The sequence below is a fragment of the Oncorhynchus clarkii genome, chromosome 27, assembly GCF_045791955.1.
Source record: "Oncorhynchus clarkii lewisi isolate Uvic-CL-2024 chromosome 27, UVic_Ocla_1.0, whole genome shotgun sequence".
Lineage (NCBI taxonomy): Eukaryota > Metazoa > Chordata > Actinopteri > Salmoniformes > Salmonidae > Oncorhynchus > Oncorhynchus clarkii.
The window spans coordinates 23,497,548-23,516,505 of record NC_092173.1 but is presented as its reverse complement, the minus strand read 5'-3'; the positions used below and the strand labels follow the sequence as shown (position 1 = coordinate 23,516,505).

Below are 18,958 nucleotides of genomic sequence, written 5' to 3'. Positions count from 1 at the left end.
AGACACGGCAATGTTTCATCCCATGACAGTTGAGGCATGATTGCAAGAGGTGGATGCCGTCCCGGTTTTAATCATCACTGTTATATAAGAGCCAATAGGGTGTGAAGAAGGGCGGAGCACACAATTCTACGTCTGGCAGCTGCGAAATAGAAAAGGTTTAGCCCACAGCCACAGTCACCTTGCTGCAAATAGGCAACCATCACTATAGCCGAATGTAAAGAAAGCAGAATGGATATCCACATGTGCGATGAAGAACAAAATTGGATGCAACACCGGGGTTAAAAAAACATGTAAAATACGGAGTGGAGTTAAAACCTTTTTGTAAAATAAATATTGAAAGTAATTCAGGTTTTTCTATCAAACCATTGGAAGAGGTTTTGGAACCATGTATCATGCCTTTAATTTCCCAATGACTGCGGAGCGCAGTCGGAATAAGGATCGCCTGGAGGCCAGTCTGGCCGGACTCGGTGAGCTGGAGCTCAGCAAGCAGAGGCAGGAGTGCCTGGTCCTCGGTGCTCTGGCTCTAGGGGAGCCCATGCTCGAAAATTCCATAAGGAACGAGCTATCGGGTTTCAGCAGCTGGGGGCAAGAAAACTTGACATTGAGACGTCAGCTGGTAAGAAGTTAGAGAGATGGAGGTAGTTTGGACATTGTTGCTTTTTTTGTGGCAAATAGGTACGCAAATATACTTCGTGGAAACATCGTTGTAGTGCGCAGAATGGTTATTTGCCCAGGGTGGTCGGTCACCACCGCGATTAACCCCCACCACCAATGCTTTGTTGACTACCGGTTAATTTTTTTTAATTTTATATAGGCTATGTAGCGTATTACATAGCCTATATAAAATAAGACTTATTTTTTTGCCGTTAGTGGACAATGCATTGGTGGTGTGCGCCTATTGTTCAGCGACGACACTTATCTGCAAGTTACTTAACTTGATTAATGGTATCCCCATCTGAAAGGATCTAATCGTTCCCATCCTTCGGGCGCAGATTTATGCCTTGGAGCAACGAAATGGGGGGTGGAGCGGTCCACCGTTTAATTACCCATTGTTCCCTGCATGGCCCTACATGTATGTGGTATTTTACTTAGCAAGTGTTTATACAAATTAATTCGTTGACTTTTCTTTTTCAAATTCGTCTATAACGGGAGATGATGGACTATATGAACAGTTACATTTCTATTAAATCTATGTTGACAGGCCTATGTATTTATGTGATATTAATAGCATAGCATCATATATAATGTACATACATATAAGTTATGAGGCACGTTTCTTTCGCATGTGGAGATTTTCGACGTCCTTATGGGAACTAGCCTATGATTATGCTGCCAGAAATAGGCGTTATCCGTGTCCCACCACTCAAATGAGTAGGCTATCACCACGCGTATAGAGAATCCGGCCATCCAACCGATGTCATCCCAAATAATAATACAAATATCTCTAGCTATCCATGACGGCAACTACTACACACGCATAGCATTAGCCTATTATAGAGCTAATGGGCTTCTGTAAAAACTAAAACCTCTTCAAATAATACATATTTTCTTTGGAATGAATGGGATGTCACAATTTTCTCCTTATGCCCAACTTTCTCCCTCTATCCTCTAAAATACACGTAGGTTTAGTAGCCTTCAGACTACACTACACCCTCGACTCGCACACGTCCCACTGTCTTCAATAGAAAGCTCATATAAAAGAGGGTGAAAGCAATTAAATCAGCCACCTTCCTCTCCTCCAGCCTCCCCCGCGTTCCTCTCCTCGGCCGCGGCACAAACAATGGGCGCATATGGAGCAGAATACTAATGAACCCAAGGGCCTCGGTGCGCAGACAGGGGAATCATGCCGCAACTTTAAAAACACAACTGAAACAGATCACCAATGAGATGTCAACGTAGAGCAAACTGTCTCTGCTTCGAATGGGATGGTAAAGAATATTTCTTAGACTGTGCGTGGAGTGACTGAGTACCCCTAAATGCTGCATATTTTCTCACAATGTGCAGTGCGCATTTCATCAAGTCATTCTGGTCGGTCCATTAGAGGGATCTGTCATTTGGATCGATGGATATTAACTACATTGTCTATCCAAGCATGCAAGTAATTACACAGAAAATTCCTTGGGGAGTATTGGTTGGAGAATGATCTGACATCAAGGTCTAATTGAACCACCTCTATTCAGCTCATCTACCCAACCCAAACATCACTTCTCCATGTTCACCACTGGACCCAATCTCATATTGCATGTAGAGAGTCAATGTTGTGTGGAGGCTTTAAGACAGGTTCACACAGAAGCAACTGACCCATGCTGCCCTCTCCTGGGAGGGGGGGACAGTTCCCTTGGCAGGGGCTCTGGCCCCAGGGCCACCTGTCCTGTTTATAATGACCCAGTGTGAAGTTGCTGACAGCCATGCCATGCCAGACAGCAGCTGGTAAAGCACAAGACACTCTGAGACACCCTGCTGTGTGTGTTTGAAGATCTCAATCATTAGCTAGCCTTTGTGTGTGTTCATATTCACTGAATGGGCATGTGTGTGTGTGTGTGTGTGTGGTGTGTTTGTGTGTGTGTGTGTGTGTGTGTGTGTGTGTGTGTGTGTGTGTGTGTGTGTGTGTGTGTGTGTGTGTGCTTCTGTGTCTCTATTGATGTATGTGCTTGGCCTCAGTTTGTGGTAATTTTGGCATGTCTAAGATGTCCTGTGCCCATGTGTCTTCCATAGAGGGCAACATCATTAGTGAGACTACCCCTCTCAGCGGTGAGTGACTGATGTCTGGGTGGGTGAGAGCTGCCTGGGCCTGGGGCTTTGTTCTTGTAACATCCCCCTTCTTCATTAGCCTAGCTTCCACCTGAGCTGGAGGCTCTTAGCAGCTGTGTCACCTGAGCACTGACTGACTGATTGGGAAGTCAAGCTGGATAGAGTCCATTCAGAGCCAGTTGTCCCTGCTGAGGAGGCAGGCCACTGAGGCCAGAGTGTGCAGCCTGCATGCCCCATTCACGCCTGTTATGTAAACATGGTGTGTGTGCATGCATGCATGTGTGTGTGTGTGTGCGCGTATGTGTGTCTGTGTGTGAACGGTGGCTTAGTCAAGCGGTGGAGTAGTGGGGGCCAGGGTGGTATTGTATAGCAGTAGTTTCCGGCCTCCCACAGTCCTCTCCCTTTGGTGCCAGTCACAACATTGCTTTAATTATAGTGGGGCTGTGTTCCTGATTCCATGGCTCCCCGGCTCTCTGCCACAAAGCTGCCTGGCTGCTCCCCTTCCCATCCCCCTCTCTAATGGAGAGAGCACAGGAGGCAGTCAAATAGTAATGATGACAGGCAGTGTGCGGTATGAGATCTGGGAGCCAGGAGGCGTCAATTAATAATGCGGCAGAATCAAAGGTATCACATGAAAGGGAGCCCGCTTGAGATCCCTCCAGAGCTACACACTCTGGAAGTCAGCAGTATGTTGACTGTATGTTTGTTTGTGTGTCCTCAAAGCTTTGTTTGTGTTCTGTGTCATTACGTTTTAATAAGCCAGCCTTTCACAGTGTCTGCTAGTTCTATCCGTGAGAGGATAGCTTGCCAGAGGACCTAGGCCTAATGATCCATTTTGTGAAAGTGTGTCACGGATAAATTGATTTCCAATACACTGTTTTCCTCTCTCTTTTCCTCTCTCTCTTTCCTTCCTTCCTCGTATTATTTATTTTGTTCGGACTCAGGTAGATATAAAAACCTAGAGATCTCTTCCACTCTCCTATTAGGAACCACCATAATACAATGGTTTTGTATTTGATATTAGTTTAGTGGCAGAAAACATCTCTCCAATAGGTTTTATTGCATAATGAATGCTTAGGCGGACAGCCTGGCTTCGGTCTTTTGCCTGTTCATAAACACAGCGCCGCTATCAAACTGATCTATTCTAATCTGTCTGAGACAAAGCACCCAGAATCCCAGCAATTATTCCAGTGCTGCTGAGTGACCAAAAAAACAGCCATCCTGATGGCCAGATATGGTGCAGCTTGTTGTTTTTTTACTCAGTGTCGATATGAATAGGAAAGTTGAGATCTACAGTATGTGGAGTGTTTTTATACTCTCTAGCTCATTATGTTAGCTTTCATTGGTATGATGCTGGTTTGGCTCATGTGAAGGTTGGCTCCTTGTAATGCCAAAATGACAGGCTGTATTTTTCATTCATCTGTCACTGCACGCTCCACATACTGTATGGAATCATTTCCCCTCCCCGCCACACTGCTGAAACCTTGGTAACTTTCAATGAATAATTTGCATCCCAGCAGTGTACAGCTACATCCTTTTTTAAGTAAGCCCCCCCCCCCCCCCCCACACACACACACACTCAGAAACACTCAGACACACTACACACACACACAATCAGACACACTACACACTCAGACACACACACTCAGACACACACACACACACACACTCTACAGTGAAGCGTCTCCTGTCAGTTGTCTAACAGCCTCTCCATCCCCAAGACTCTGTAATGTAGAGTGTCACATCATTTTGCTGACATCTGTTAATTACATAATTTAATGCAGCAAAAGTCAGAACAGGCTAATTGAAGTGTGTGTGCGTGTGCGTGCTGGGGAGGCCATGCATAGTGTGTGTTGACTGTGAGTACTCAGATGACCTGAAATTGCCTGGCTGATTAAACAACCCCCTGGTGTATGAGATGTGTGTGTCCTGCTGCATGTGCATCCACAAAAATAACATCTCGACACAGTTCCCACTACAGTGAATTATTCATGTTCCAGCTGGCTGCATCCTCAGGTATCTTACATAACTGGGATTGGGCTATAGTAGCATGCATGCAGCCATGCACACTGATGTGTATAGGCCTATACTACGACCACTATCCAAAGGTGTGAATAAAACATTCTGTATACGGTTATTTGTTTAAGGTTAATAGTGTGTTTTGGTCATCCAGGTAAATGTATGAAAAATTACTACACTTGGTCATAATTCACATTGACTTATAAATATGTATGTCTAGTGTATGTGTTATCATGCCAGCGTGTTGGTCTGTTTCAGAGGGCGCTCCAGAGCTCCCCCTGGGGGCTAATGCTGGCACTGGAACAGCAGGTTTGTGAGCTGAGAGTGGACACAGATGATGTCATCTATGAGGGGACCCAAGGTGACACGATGGACAGTCGGCCCAGCTCAGGTACTCCTCATGCAACCTGGAGGCAAAAGAAATGCACACCTGTTTAGGCAAGGTGCTGGCTAGCAGAGTAGAATACTTGAAAAAGGACAGGAGAGCCGCACACTCTAGGAGCTCAGATGCAATAATTTTATAACCTAATAACTAATGTTTCGACAGACAAGCTGTCTTCATCAGGGTACAATTTAAGCAATAAGGCCAGACGAGGTGTGGTATATGGCCACTATACCACAGCTAAGGGCTGTTCTTAGGCACAGTCCTTAGCCGCTCATCCATATACAGTGGGGAGAACAAGTATTTGATACACTGACGAAAAGCAGAACTTAATATTTGGTACAGAAACCTTTGTTTGCAACATACGTTTCCTGTAGTTCTTGACCAGGTTTGCACACACTGCAGCAGGGATTTTGGCCCACTCCTCCATACAGACCTTCTCCAGATCCTTCAGGTTTCGGGGCTGTTGCTGGGCAATACGGACTTTCAGCTCCCTCCAAAGATTTTCTATTGGATTCAGGTCTGGAGACTGGCTAGGCCACTCCAGGACCTTGAGATGCTTCTTACGGAGCCACTCCTTAGTTGCCTTGGCTGTGTGTTTCGGGTCGTTGTCATGCTGGAAGACCCAGTCACGATCCATCTTCAATGCTCTTACTGAGGGAAGGAGGTTGTTGGCCAAGATCTCGTGATACATGGCCCCATCCATCCTCCTATCAATACAGTGCAATCGTCCTGTCCCCTTTGCAGAAAAGCATCCCCAAAGAATGATGTTTCCACCTCCATGCTTCACGGTTGGGATGGTGTTCTTGGGGTTGTACTCATCCTTCTTCTTCCTCCAAACACGGCGAGTGGAGTTTAGACCAAAAAGCTCTATTTTTGTCTCATCAGACCACATGATCTTCTCCCATTCCTCCTCTGGATCATCCAGATGGTCATTGGCAAACTTTAGACGGGCCTGGACATGCGCTGGCTTGAGCAGGGGGACCTTGCATGCACTGCAGGATTTTAATCCATGACGGCGTAGTGTGTTACTAATGGTTTTCTTTGAGACTGTGGTCCCAGCTCTCTTCAGGTCATTGACCAGGTCCTGCCGTGTAGTTCTGAGCTGATCCCTCACCTTCCTCATGATCATTGATGCCCCACGAGGTGAGATCTTGCATGGAGCCCCAGACCGAGGGTGATCTTGAACTTCTTCCATTTTCTAATAATTGCGCCAACAGTTGTTGCCTTCTCACCAAGCTGCTTGCCTATTGTCCTGTAGCCCATCCCAGCCTTGTGCAGGTCTACCATTTTATCCCTGATGTCCTTACACAGCTCTGTGGTCTTGGCCATTGTGGAGAGGTTGGAGTCTGTTTGATCGAGTGTGTGGACAGGTGTCTTTTATACAGGTGACGAGTTCAAACAGGTGCAGTTAATACAGGTAATGAGTGGAGAACAGGAGGGCTTCTTAAAGAAAAACTAACAGGTCTGTGAGAGCCGGAATTCTTACTGGTTGGTAGGTGATCAAACACTTATGTCATGCAATAAAATGCAAATTAATTACTTTAAAATCATACAATGTGATTTTCTGGATTTTTGTTTTAGATTCCGTCTCTCACTGTTGAAGTGTACCTATGATAAAAATTACAGACCTCTACATGCTTTGTAAGTAGGAAAACCTGCAAAATTGGCAATGTATCAAATACTTGTTCTCCCCACTGTATTTATATGTACATATTCTCATTCACCCCTTTAGATTTGTGTGTATTAGGTGGTTGTTTGGGAATTGTTAGATATTACTGCACTGTCAGAATTAGAAGCACTAGCTTTTCGCTACATTCGCATTAACATCTGCTAACCATGTGCATGTGACCAATACAATTTGATTTGATATGGTTGGTATATTGATTGATTTGGTATATTGGCCATATACTGTATCACAAACTCCTGAGGTGCCTTATTGCTATTATACACTGGTTACCAACGTAATTAGAGCAGTAAAAATAAATGATTTGTCATACCTGTGGTATATGGTCTGATATACCACGGCTGTCAGCCAATCAACATTCACTGCTCAAACCACCCAGTTTATAATGACAAACACAGTGGGTCACTAGTTTATATAGTTCCAAAGGATACACACAGGTGTGTGTAATTATGGCCAGGTGTGGCTTGATATCATTGGTTAATTTACATATATAAATACAACATATAAAAACATGAATGGATAGCATACAATCATAGATACAGTTTGTTGAGGGCATTTAGCTGTCCCCAGTTTCCCTTGAAAACAGTTTTCCCCTTTAGCCAATTCTTTCGAATCAAATATGGCTGAGATGCAAAGAAAATTAAATGAAAGGGTGTACAAAAAGGGTCAGATTAATACTGTCGTTGAGAAAATCCAAAACAAATCGAGATATGATCTCTTTCAAGGACCGTCTCACAAAAGAAGCATTCTTCCCTCTTACTACTATTCAAAGTGCTCTGAACAAATTAAGGGAATCATTCACAAACATTGACACATTCTAAGATCCGTTGTCAGTATCGGTATTGTGTTTTTGGACCCTCCCTTGATAGTAATCTCAGAGATCAGTTGGTAAACTCTGATTTACCACCCCAAAATACCCTTCCACAACATCTATTTGCACCTCTACCGGATGGAAACTACAACTGTAATGGCTGTGCTCAATGTAATGGCACTTACAAATGTAGATCCTTCAAACATCCCCAAACAGGAAAACAGATCCCAATCAAAGGTGTTATCACATGCTCCACTAAGGCAGTTATTTATCTTCTAACTTGTCCTTGTGGTAAAAATTATGTGGGTAAAACGAAGCGCATAGTAGCACCAGTAGGTGCAAGAACTCAACGTACTGTACCCAGTAGCAGCCCACTTTTTGGAAGCAAACCACTCTATTTTGTTCCTACGTTATATCCGCATGGAACTCGGCATCCTCCCTAGGTGAGGAGGTGACCTTGGCAATTTATTGTTAAAACGAGAGGCTGCCTGGATTTTTAAGACCTTTGCTCCCTTCGGTCTCAAAGTTGACTTTGATCTGAAGCCATTTTAGTGATTATTGTGATTTTGCTATTCATTGTAAATGTTTGTAGGCATATGTAGCCAAACTGTATCTATGATTGTACGCTATCCATTCATGTTTTTATGTGTTCTATTCATATCTGTAAATTAAAAAATGATATCAAGCCATACCCAGCCATGATTTCAGACACCTGTGTGTTCTTTGACACTAAATAAAGTAGTAACCCACAGTGTTTATAAAAAATAAAAATAAAAACATATTTTTTTAATTATTATGTTTTTTTTAAGGGTTGGATCAGCTTTAATATTGCATATAGATTGTTGCTTCCATCAATTTAATTGTCTGCATAATTTCCAATCCCCCATATATGTTTTGGGTAAATATATATATCCATAAACATGCATACTATATATACATAAACATAAACATTCATACATATACATATATATATACATGCATACATATATACATACACTTTTTTTTAAATATACCCTTATTATGCCCTGCAAACCCTACCACCCCTCCCCCAATTGGAGTAAACGAATAAACAATAACACTTAGGCTTCTACCTTCAGTTTATACAACTTATACACATTTTACAGAAACAATCTATTTTACAATAGTTATATTTTGTTTGTTTTTAGTCCTTCCTCTATTTCTGTTGTCCATCCAGTTTGATTTCTATTTGTAACTGTGCTATTTCACAAAATGTCTGAACCTATATACATTTTACAGACCCCTTTTTCCACAAATAGACAGGTATTTTCCTTTCCATGGTAGCAATATATAATCTATTTTTTCTAACTTTCTATAAAAATGTATTGGAGTGAGATCATTTCTTTCTTTCAGGATTTGTATACCGAGTATGTCCACATCTCCGTCAGACCTTTTTATTGGTCAACTACACGGTAATGTAAAAATTGCATTTTATTTGTGATCCAATACGTAATATAGTAAGTACACTTATCATAATTTGGTTTAAAACCAGAGAGGTTAGCAAAATTATCTAGATCCTCTATGAGGCTGTGGAGGGATTCTAATAATGGTTTTAAAAGAAAACAAGAATCATCGGCGTACAATGACACCTTTGTACCTTAATATTATTGTTGGATCTAATTTTAACAGCTAACATTTCGATATGCCGATAGTGGACAACCTTATTTTACTCCTCTTGACAGTTTAAAACTTTCTAAGATGTAGCCATTATTTACTATTTTACACCTAGGGTTACTATACATAACTTTAACCCATTTTATAAGAGATTCTCCAAAATGTAAATATTCTAGGCATGTATATATAAACTCCAGTCATACTTTATCAAAAGCCTTTTCAAAATCAGCTATGAAAACACTGAAGTGTAAGAGGCCTCCAATTTTTTTAATGGACTGGATCTTTATATACAGTGGGGCAAAAAAGTATTTAGTCAGCCACCAATTGTGCAAGTTCTCCCACTTAAAAAGATGAAGAGAGGCCTGTAATTTTCATCATAGGTACACTTCAACTATGACAGACAAAATGAGAAAGAAAATCCGGAAAATCACATTGTAGGATTTTTTATGAATTTATTTGCAAATTATGGTGGAAAATAAGTATTTGGTCAATAACAAAAGTTTATCTCAATACTTTGTTATATACCCTTTGTTGGCAATGACAGAGGTGAAACGTTTTCTGTAAGTCATCACAAGGTTATCACACACTGTTGCTGGTATTTTGGCCCATGCAGATCTCCTCTAGAGCAGTGATGTTTTGGGACTGTTGCTGGGCAACACGGACTTTCAACTCCCTCCAAAGATTTTCTATGGGGTTGAGATCTGGAGACTGGCTAGACCACTCCAGGACCTTGAAATGCTTCTTACGAAGCCACTCCTTCGTTGCCCGGGCGGTGTGTTTGGGATCATTGTCATGCTGAAAGACCCAGCCACGTTTCATCTTCAATGCCCTTGCTGATGGAAGGAGGTTTTCACTCAAAATCTCACGATACATGGCCCCATTCATTCTTTCCTTTATCAGTCGTCCTGGTCCATTTGCAGAAAAACAGCCCCAAAGCATGATGTTTCCACCCCCATGTTTCACAGTAGGTATGGTGTTCTTTGGATGCAACTCAGCATTCTTTGTCCTCCAAACACGACGAGTTGAGTTTTTACCAAAAAGTTATATTTTGGTTTCATCTGACCATATGACATTCTCCCAATCTTCTTCTTCAGACGGGCCTGGACATGTACTGGCTTAAGCAGGGGGACACGTCTGGCACTGCAGGATTTGAGTCCCTGGCGGCGTAGTGTGTTACTGGTGGTAGGCTTTGTTACTTTGGTCCCAGCTCTCTGCAGATCATTCACTAGGTCCCCCCGTGTGGTTCTGGGATTTTTGCTCACCGGTCTTGTGATCATTTTGACCCCACGGGGTGAGATCTTGCATGGAGCCCCAGATCGAGGGAGATTATCAGTGGTTTTGCATGTCTTCCATTTCCTAATAATTGCTCCCACAGTTGATTTCTTCAAACCAAGCTGCTTACCTATTGCAGATTCAGTCTTCCCAGCCTGGTGTAGGTCTACAATTGTGTTTCTGGTGTCCTTTGACAGCTCTTTGGTCTTGGCCATAGTGGAGTTTGGAGTGTGACTGTTTGAGGTTCTGGACCGGTGTCTTATATAATGATAACAAGTTCAAACAGGTGCCAATAATACAGGTAACGAGTGGAGGACAGAGGAGCCTCTTAAAGATGAGAGAGGCCTGTAATTTTCAGGTCTGTGAGAGCCAGAAATCTTGCTTGTTTGTAGGTGACCAAATACTTATTTTCCACCATAATTTGCAAATAAATTCATTACAAATCCTACAATGTGATTTTCTGGATTTTTCTTTCTCATTTTGTCTGTCATAGTTGAAGTGTACCCATGATGAAAATTACAGGCCTCTCTCATCTTTTTAAGTGGGAGAACTTGCACAATTGGTGGCTGACTAAATACATTTTTCCCCACTATACCACTTGGATCCTGTTTCAGTAATAATCAAATCAGACCTTCTTGTTGTGTGTCCGATAATCTACTGTTTATATAGGAGTGGTTAAAAAATGCTAATAATGGTCCTCTGAGTATATAACATTTTTTTGATATACTTCCACTGGTATGCCATCCAGCCCTGGAGTTTTCACAGCCTTAAAGGCTTTCATTGAATCAAGAAGTTCCTCCTCTGTAATTTAGCCTTCACATGAGTCTTTCTGTACAGATGTTAATTTTACATTATTAATAGAAAAAAATCCATACAATTCGGTTCGTGGAGATGGAGGAGACTGAAACGAAAACATATTCTTAAAGTACTTTACTTCCTCTTTCAAAATATCATTCAGTGAATCATGCGTGACTCCATCATTTGTAACATGTATCAATAGAAAAATGTTGGTAGCATTTCTATGTTGAAGATTGAAAAATAATTTGGTGACCCGCAGTGTTTGTCATTATACCTGTCACGCCCTGATCTGTTTCACCTGTTCCTGTGATTGTCTCCACCCCCTCCAGGTGTCACTTATTTTCCCCAGTGTATTTATCCCTGTGTTTCCTGTCTCTCTGTGCCAGTTCGTCTTGTATGTTTACTCAAGTCAACCAGCGTGTTTTCCCGTACTCCTTTTGCTATTCTCTTTTTGATACTCTTCCCGGTGTGGCCCCTGCCTGACTCTGGACTACTTTCCTGCCTGCCTGATCATCCTGCCTGCCCTGACCTTAATTCTGCCTGCCCTTTTGGATTCTGAACTGGTTTTGACCCTTTTTCCTGTCCACAACCATTCTCTTACCTTGCCCTATTGGATTAACACATATTGTAAGACTCCAACCATCTGCCTCCTGTGTCTGCAGCTGGGTCTTGTCTTGTGTCATGATAATACCCTGATGAAGACAGCTTGTCTGTCGAAACGTTGGTTATTAGGTTATTAAATTATTACATCCGAGCTCCTAGAGTGTGCAGCTCTCCTTTTATTTTTCAACTTCTTATGCTACCACCTGTCAATGTCTGACCTCAGAACTTTAACCCCTGAACCACATAAGAGGGGCATGGGGTACTTATATTTTTCTTAATGTAGTAACACAATTTTTTTGTGTGTTTGACTCATGTTCTCTATATTTTCTGTATACTCTTTTTACATTAATTGTGGCCCTATATTTCTTTGAAGTACATGTATAATGACTTTAACATTTCATTAGTTTGAACAAATGTTTGTATGCCCTACTTTCTGCTGTTATTGGTTCTGTGATTTGTGAAAGAGCTGAGACGTCAGAAATTAGTTTGTCAACATATGGTTTGAGAAAGCCTGAAAGAGCCGAGGTCTAATGAGTGACGTCATCTGTGTTTCCCAGGGTTCTATGAGTCGAGTGAGGGCCAGTCTCCAAAGGGGCATTCCTGTCCCTCTGAGTTCCCAGAGCCCCCCTCTGGCTGGGGCTACAGCAGCACTGAGAGGCCCAAGTCTCTGAGTGAGTTCAGCTCACTCTCACTATCAACAGCTCTCTTTCAACCCCAATAGGGTTCATGGTATCATATCAACAATACCATGGGCTGTCTTTACTTTATTACGTTGTTATTATAGTTGCATTAGGTACTGGTATCAGTAGTAAAACAAACACAACTTCTCTCTGTGCTCTCCATCTACAGAAGATGCCCTCCAACTGACAAGTGAGAGTCTGATGGAGCCAGCCCCTCGTGCCACTGTGCCCCACTCCATCTCTGCCCCCTATCCACCCCTGGAGGGCATCGCTGAGGAGGTGACGGCTGAGGAGCCCTGGCAGTGGGACCCACACTCTGCCCAGGGTTGGGAGGACCAGGCCACTGAGGAGGATTTCCAGCAGGCTCTGAGGGTAGAAGGCTACATCCTTGGTCTCATCCATCGCTACGCGTTCTCACCCCGGCCCTGCATGCCTCGTACCAGCCTGGGGCCTGACCCCTCCATCTCCTCCTCATCCTGCATTAACAGGCAGAGCAGCCTGCAAAGGAAACCCCCTCTTCACACCCCTGAGCACTGCATCCCTGACCCACAGGACCTCTACCCTGACCGTGAGTGCCAGGCCTGGGGGTGTGACCCTCTAGACAGGGAGGCGTGGGGGGGAGAGGCCCCATCCATGGAGGAGGACTGTTATCTGTCTTTACCCTACCCTCACTCCAGACCTCACTCCCTGGCCGGGGGGCATCCACCCTCCCTGGACCCCCCTTGTGGAGCAATGGACCCTTGTTTAAGTAGTGAGTCTGATTCCCCCCAGCACTACCCACTGTCCCACTCCCCAGCTTCACATAAACACCTTGTCAGAGCGCAGTACATTCCTGGGCAGGCATGCCACGCCCCTGTACTATCCTCACACTATCCTCCAGAATACTCCCCCTCACATTATCCTCCAGAGCTTTCCAAGCCCAGCCAAATCTTTGTGTCCCCAGACCAAAGCAGCTCAAAGGCCAGGGCCACGGGGAAGAAGAGTCATGAGGAGGGACAGAGCTCCAAGAAGCCTGACGACAGGACCTGCCGCTCCCAGTCTGAGAACAGTTTGATGGGGCAGAGGGCTTTCCCTAAGCACAGGTACAGCACAGCCGAGCGCCCCCAGCACCAGAGGTGCCAGGGTCCACACACAGGCCCCCAGCACAACAACACCGCTGGGGGGCAACGCTGGTGCTCTACCCTGGAGCTCAGCCAGGAGGAAGGGGAGACCCAAGGTGAGCAGGCCCACAGATGCCCACCTCGTAGGGTCCGCTACACCCAAGCCTGCTCTCATGCAAACCCCAACCACCACTCTCAGGTCCATGCCCAGCCTCGCCTCTCAGAGTACCCGGAGAGAGCACCTCTGTGTCGGGGAGAGGAGGGCCGTGTGCAGGCTGCCCCTGGGGAGTCAGAGTTCAGCATGAGTGAGGTGTACTCCCCTGCTTCCAGCTCCCTCTCTAGTGACTCCGATGAGGGGGGGCTGGTGTGGCCCCAGCAGCTGCCCCCTCGTCTGGCCCCCTCCTCTTCCTCCTCTTACTCCTCACCTCAGGCCTCCTCAAAGGACTCCACGCAGCCCAAGGCCTTTGTTAAAATCAAAGCCTCTCATGCCCTGAAGAAGAAGATTCTGCGATTCCGCGCCGGCTCTCTCAAAGTCATGACAACAGTCTGAAAATATGTCAGTCACTGATTGTTTCTACTGCCCATATCCTGCACAGTCTGATGGTTCAACCTACATCACCTACAGTTCACACCCTAATGTCTACCTCTGCTGGTCCGTGCAGCATTGTCATAAAATCAAAAGCTATTTTACCGTCAGGAAAAACTCAGATGTCTGTAACTGGCCTAAGATCAGTATCATGATATCATCTAGCTAAACCACATTTCACCATCAGACTGTGCATTAACTCTGCATTAACCATTGAAAGTCATCCTCTGATGGTAACACTGCCATGTCACATATGGACACCTGAAAGTGAACCGCTACCTCTCCTCTCTCAGCTGCACCACCACCACCTGAACCTGAAGCCCATGTCTATAGCACTGGCCCTGTTGGTGACTATAGTGAGTGGTCAACACACTCATTTCTGTAAATACCTACCTGTGGCCTTGTTTGTATGAATGTAGTTTGTAAATAAAGATGTTGTGGTCTTTTAGGCCATGTGATTCATTTTACACTTTCTAGTATTCAACCTAGAATAGTGGACACCAGATAACCTGCTGGATATTTCTCACACATAAATACAGTTATTTTCACATTAGATCTTATTCATAGCTGATCTGATTGATCAAAGACCAATTAGTGACAAAAATATCAGGATTGAGCTGCCTGTTAGACATAGTCTCTCTCTGGCAGCCTAAACTGCTTTCAGTGTGCTAGTTGTATAACAGAAAGTGTACATCACCCCCCTGTGGTGTATCAGTAAAACTGCTTTAAACTTTGCTCAGAACATCTGCTGCATATTTTCATGTACCAAGATATGAAAATATGTTCATTCTAAGATTTTGTACATGATTGAGAGCATGGTATCCTAACCCTAACCCAGGCCTTAAACGTTTTATTTCTATTAGTTTTTTATGTCCCAAATGCGAACCCCCTCATCTTTAGGCAAGCACAGAGCACAGAGCACAGAGCACAGAGCTTGTGAATAATAAACAATTTGGTCACACATTATTTGGATAGTCTGGATTTTCCATCTGTAGATGCTCTACAGATGGTCATACTGTCAACAAACTGCCTGCTAAACTTACGGTTAGAATTAGGTTTAGAATAAGGGTTAGGATAAGGTTAGGGTAAGGGTTACGTTAAAGGTTAGGATTAAGGTTAGGGTTAGTAGTTAGTTGAAATGTTACTGATAGTCTATAGAGCATCTACATATGGACTATCCAAATAAAGTGTTAACAACAATTTCAAAATGGCACCAGTGAACTGTATTTCTAGGGAATGCAGGGGTGATTTATTGAGGAAGTGGCACTGTTGATTACCACATATGGTAAATGTCCAATTTAGGTATAATACCAGGAGTCGCTTGTCAATTTAACCGCTCTGACACAGTTCCACCTCCGACACTCCAAAACAAACGCTATGGGGATGTCAGCTAAATCGGATCTGATTGAATAAAGCCTGTAATTGCACAAGTGTGATTGCTGGCAGAGACATATTGCAGAGAGGACAGGGCTTCCTGTTCTGTTTCACAACACTGTATGTTGCACAACACTGTATGTTGCACAACACTGTATTAAAGTTCCTGTATTAGAGTTTCTGAACGCCCTCATCTTTAGGCAAGCACAGAGCACAGAGATTGTGAATGATTAACAATTTCCAAGTGGCACTCTAGTGAACTCTAAGAAATGCAGGGGTGATTTATTGAGAAAGTTGCACTGCTGATTACCACAGATGATATCTGAAAGAGAGAGTTTATCACAGTTGTGCCAGAGGAAGACGACATGGGTGAGGGATGATGGGATGAAAGCATTTTAAAGAGCAAATTTGTTTCATAAAACATTTTATTTCAACAGGAATACATGTATTTATTTTCTTAATTTAAATGTTTAACACAATTCATGTTCTGGTGTGCTCATTAACAGTTCTTGTTATTATCTGAAGGCAAAAACATTTATATGAAAATGAAGTAAAATCTAAACATAGCTGATGTTATGGAGGTGTAAATGCGTTGGAGCTGTCAATTCGGTGAGCAGCTGCTCTTGATCCTTGTCACGAAGCCACACCTGTCCCCCTTGCGTTAGGATATATATAAAGTTATTACGCTTAAGTTGAAAATCATTAAAATAATTCATGAGGATTTCTATCAGCCTAACCTAGGTGTAGATTGCATCTCACATTCCAGTGTTAAAACTTGTAAACAAGGCTGCATGGGATTTCTCTTAATGCGACTTCATGCAGCAAATTTGCAATGTCCACTTTAGTTATAATGCCAGGAGCCGCTTGTGGATTTGACAGCTCTAACGCAGTTCCACCTCCGACACGCAAAAACACATATGCACACACACAGAACTTCACATATTAATCTCCTGGGTTCTTTCTGATGTGCTCTTGAACATGCTCTGTCTGGTTACCGACTCCTCTGTGGCAAAGTTGAACATATTGCGCAGGGAGCGATTGATATTCTGCTTAAAGCCTCGTCCCAGACACACATAGAGCAGAGGGTTGAGGCAGCTGTTACAGTAGGCCAGACAGAGGGCCAGAGTGTGGACCAGCTGTACGTTGGCGCTGTGCGATGAGTGCCGGGGGGTTGATAGAACCAGGAAGTCCAGTATGTGCAGTGGAAACCAGCACAGGAAGAAGCTCAGCGACACGGCAACAATGACCCTCAAGGTGCGTCTGGAGCGCGCCTCACTCACCCTCCCAGGCCCCACCCCAGACCCCCGCCTGGCCCTGCTGTACACAACCCAATGACAAGTCACAATGGTGATGAATGGCAGCACGAAACCCACCAGGAAGCGTACTGTAGTGTTAGCCCAGGCGCTGGCTACAGTGTACAATCCCAGGCACTCTGACTTACTGGTGCTTAACTGGACCTCCTTCACATAGACAAACTGGGGGATGCTGCCCAGCAGTGCCAGGATCCACACCCCAACACATACCCATCCAGCCTTGCGAGGCCTCCTCCAGTTCTGGCACCACACGGGCCAGCTGACCAGCAGAAAGCGGTCCAGGCTGATGAGTACCAGCAGCAGCACGCTACAGAACATAATCAGGTAGAGGAGGCCCTTGAGCAGCTTGCAGGCCACGGGGCCAAAGGGCCAGTGCTGGTCCATGGCCAAGGGCACCATGAGGAGGGGCAGGGACAGGCAGCACAGCAGGTCAGCCAGGGCCAGGTTGAGGAACCACAGAGAGGTGACGGAGCGCGGCATGCGGAAGCCCGTCACCCACACCACCAGAGCGTTGCCCGGGACACCCAGCAGGAAGACCAAGCCATAGAACACCAGGGCGGACAGGTGACGGGGCCCGAGCACAGGACCAAGGCCCCCAGGCTTGACCAATTCACAATCAGTGATGTTGTAGAGACTCAACTCCTCTTCAGTGAGAATCGAGCACATATCATCCATGATTGGAGGTGACTGTTGAGGGGAAAGGAAAAGACAGTCATTTGATAGCTACTATAATATTATTCTTGATAGAAGGGACAATCTCTACTTTTTTCACAAATACTTTTCCTAATATTAACAACATTTGAAATAGATATTTTCATAGGATATATATAAACTCTGTCAGACACCTTAAAAGGCATTTCATTTTTACATGTATTATCCAAAAAGTGTTTAAAGGCATTGATAGTTTCATGATAAAATTAGATTATTCAAATATGTAATACAAATCTCCAAACTTATTTTTGTTTAATTTTGTTGACAAGCTACTAACAGAGTTGACAAAAACATTTAAAACAGACATATTTTTGCCTCTAAAAATAAAAGTTCTATAACATTATTTGTGACATATAGAAAATCCTTTGCTCTGGACAAGGGCATTTCTGGGCATAGAGCCCACATGGAAATTAACAATATTGAAAATATTTCCCCTTATAAAATTCCACTAAATGTAATTTCTAAACTCAAATTATGCAAAAAAAAAATAATTTTACTATAAAATAAAGTTTCACTGCATGACAAGGATTGTCCCACCTTTCAAGAATCCCGGGAATTGAGAATTGTATACATATTTAAGCATTATATGTTTATAATTACATACTATTTTGATGAATTGCTATCTGCTATTGTTTTATTTGAAAGATTTCATCCATAAGTGTCCATATCCAGACCAAAATAAATAACCATAGGACTATTATCATGTCATTCATGCTGGCTTAGTTATGAAGTGACACAAATCCAGACAGAATTTTACTAAACAATATGACTTTTAAAAGTCATCATTCAAGTGAACAATACCTCTAAAATGAAATAATTAGAATCAGATAACTAATCACCAAACACTAAAGTTAAGGTGACAGTAAAGGTTGTCCTTTACCTTAGATTTCAGACGTATGGCTCGGACGTCCTCTTGTTGATGACTGTACACACCCTTTAAAACCAGGAACTGTTCTTCTTTTGCACAATTTCTGTCCACAGACCCCTTGACAATTATGACCTAACCTCCTTATGATCAGGAATTGTCAAAATGTCAAAACATTACCAAATATAGACAGGCAGATACAGTGCCTTTGGAAAGTATTCAGACCCCTTGACCTTTATCCACATTTTGTTAGCTTACAGCCTTATTTTAAAATGGATTCATTTTTTAAAATGTATATATATATATATACAAAAGATGTATATACAACATAAGTATTCAGACCCTTTACCCAGTACTTTGTTGAAGCACCTTGG

The 18,958-nt window shown here is 43.4% G+C and overlaps 2 protein-coding genes across 2 annotated transcripts; one reads left to right on the top strand and one right to left on the bottom strand.

The window, feature by feature from the left end:
- The first annotated feature begins 385 nt into the window (after positions 1–385).
- LOC139385931 (dapper homolog 3-like) lies at positions 386–14,526 on the top strand. The gene is made up of 4 exons (XM_071131230.1): positions 386–616; positions 5,029–5,161; positions 12,513–12,626; positions 12,805–14,526. Exons 1-4 carry the CDS (start codon positions 386–388, stop codon positions 14,283–14,285), a joined length of 1,959 nt encoding a protein of 652 aa, XP_070987331.1. The 3' UTR covers positions 14,286–14,526.
- A 1,663-nt stretch (positions 14,527–16,189) lies between these two features.
- On the bottom strand, positions 16,190–18,638 carry LOC139385932 (C5a anaphylatoxin chemotactic receptor 1). Its single transcript, XM_071131231.1, has 2 exons — positions 18,600–18,638; positions 16,190–17,695 (listed from the first exon to the last, which is right to left on the bottom strand). Exon 2 carries the CDS (start codon positions 17,681–17,683, stop codon positions 16,631–16,633), a length of 1,053 nt encoding a protein of 350 aa, XP_070987332.1. The 5' UTR covers positions 17,684–17,695; positions 18,600–18,638; the 3' UTR covers positions 16,190–16,630.
- Positions 18,639–18,958: the final 320 nt, after the last annotated feature.

Bases quoted from the DNA above. Each gene is read 5' to 3' on its own strand.
- LOC139385931 (XM_071131230.1), top strand. From the start codon at position 386: ATGTATCATGCCTTTAATTTCCCAATGACTGCGGAGCGCAGTCGGAAT. The intron at 617-5,028 runs GTAAGAAGTTAG...GGTCTGTTTCAG, and splicing joins TGACATTGAGACGTCAGCTG to AGGGCGCTCCAGAGCTCCCC. The intron at 12,627-12,804 runs GTGAGTTCAGCT...CTCCATCTACAG, and splicing joins TGAGAGGCCCAAGTCTCTGA to AAGATGCCCTCCAACTGACA.
- LOC139385932 (XM_071131231.1), bottom strand. From the start codon at position 17,683: ATGGATGATATGTGCTCGATTCTCACTGAAGAGGAGTTGAGTCTCTAC.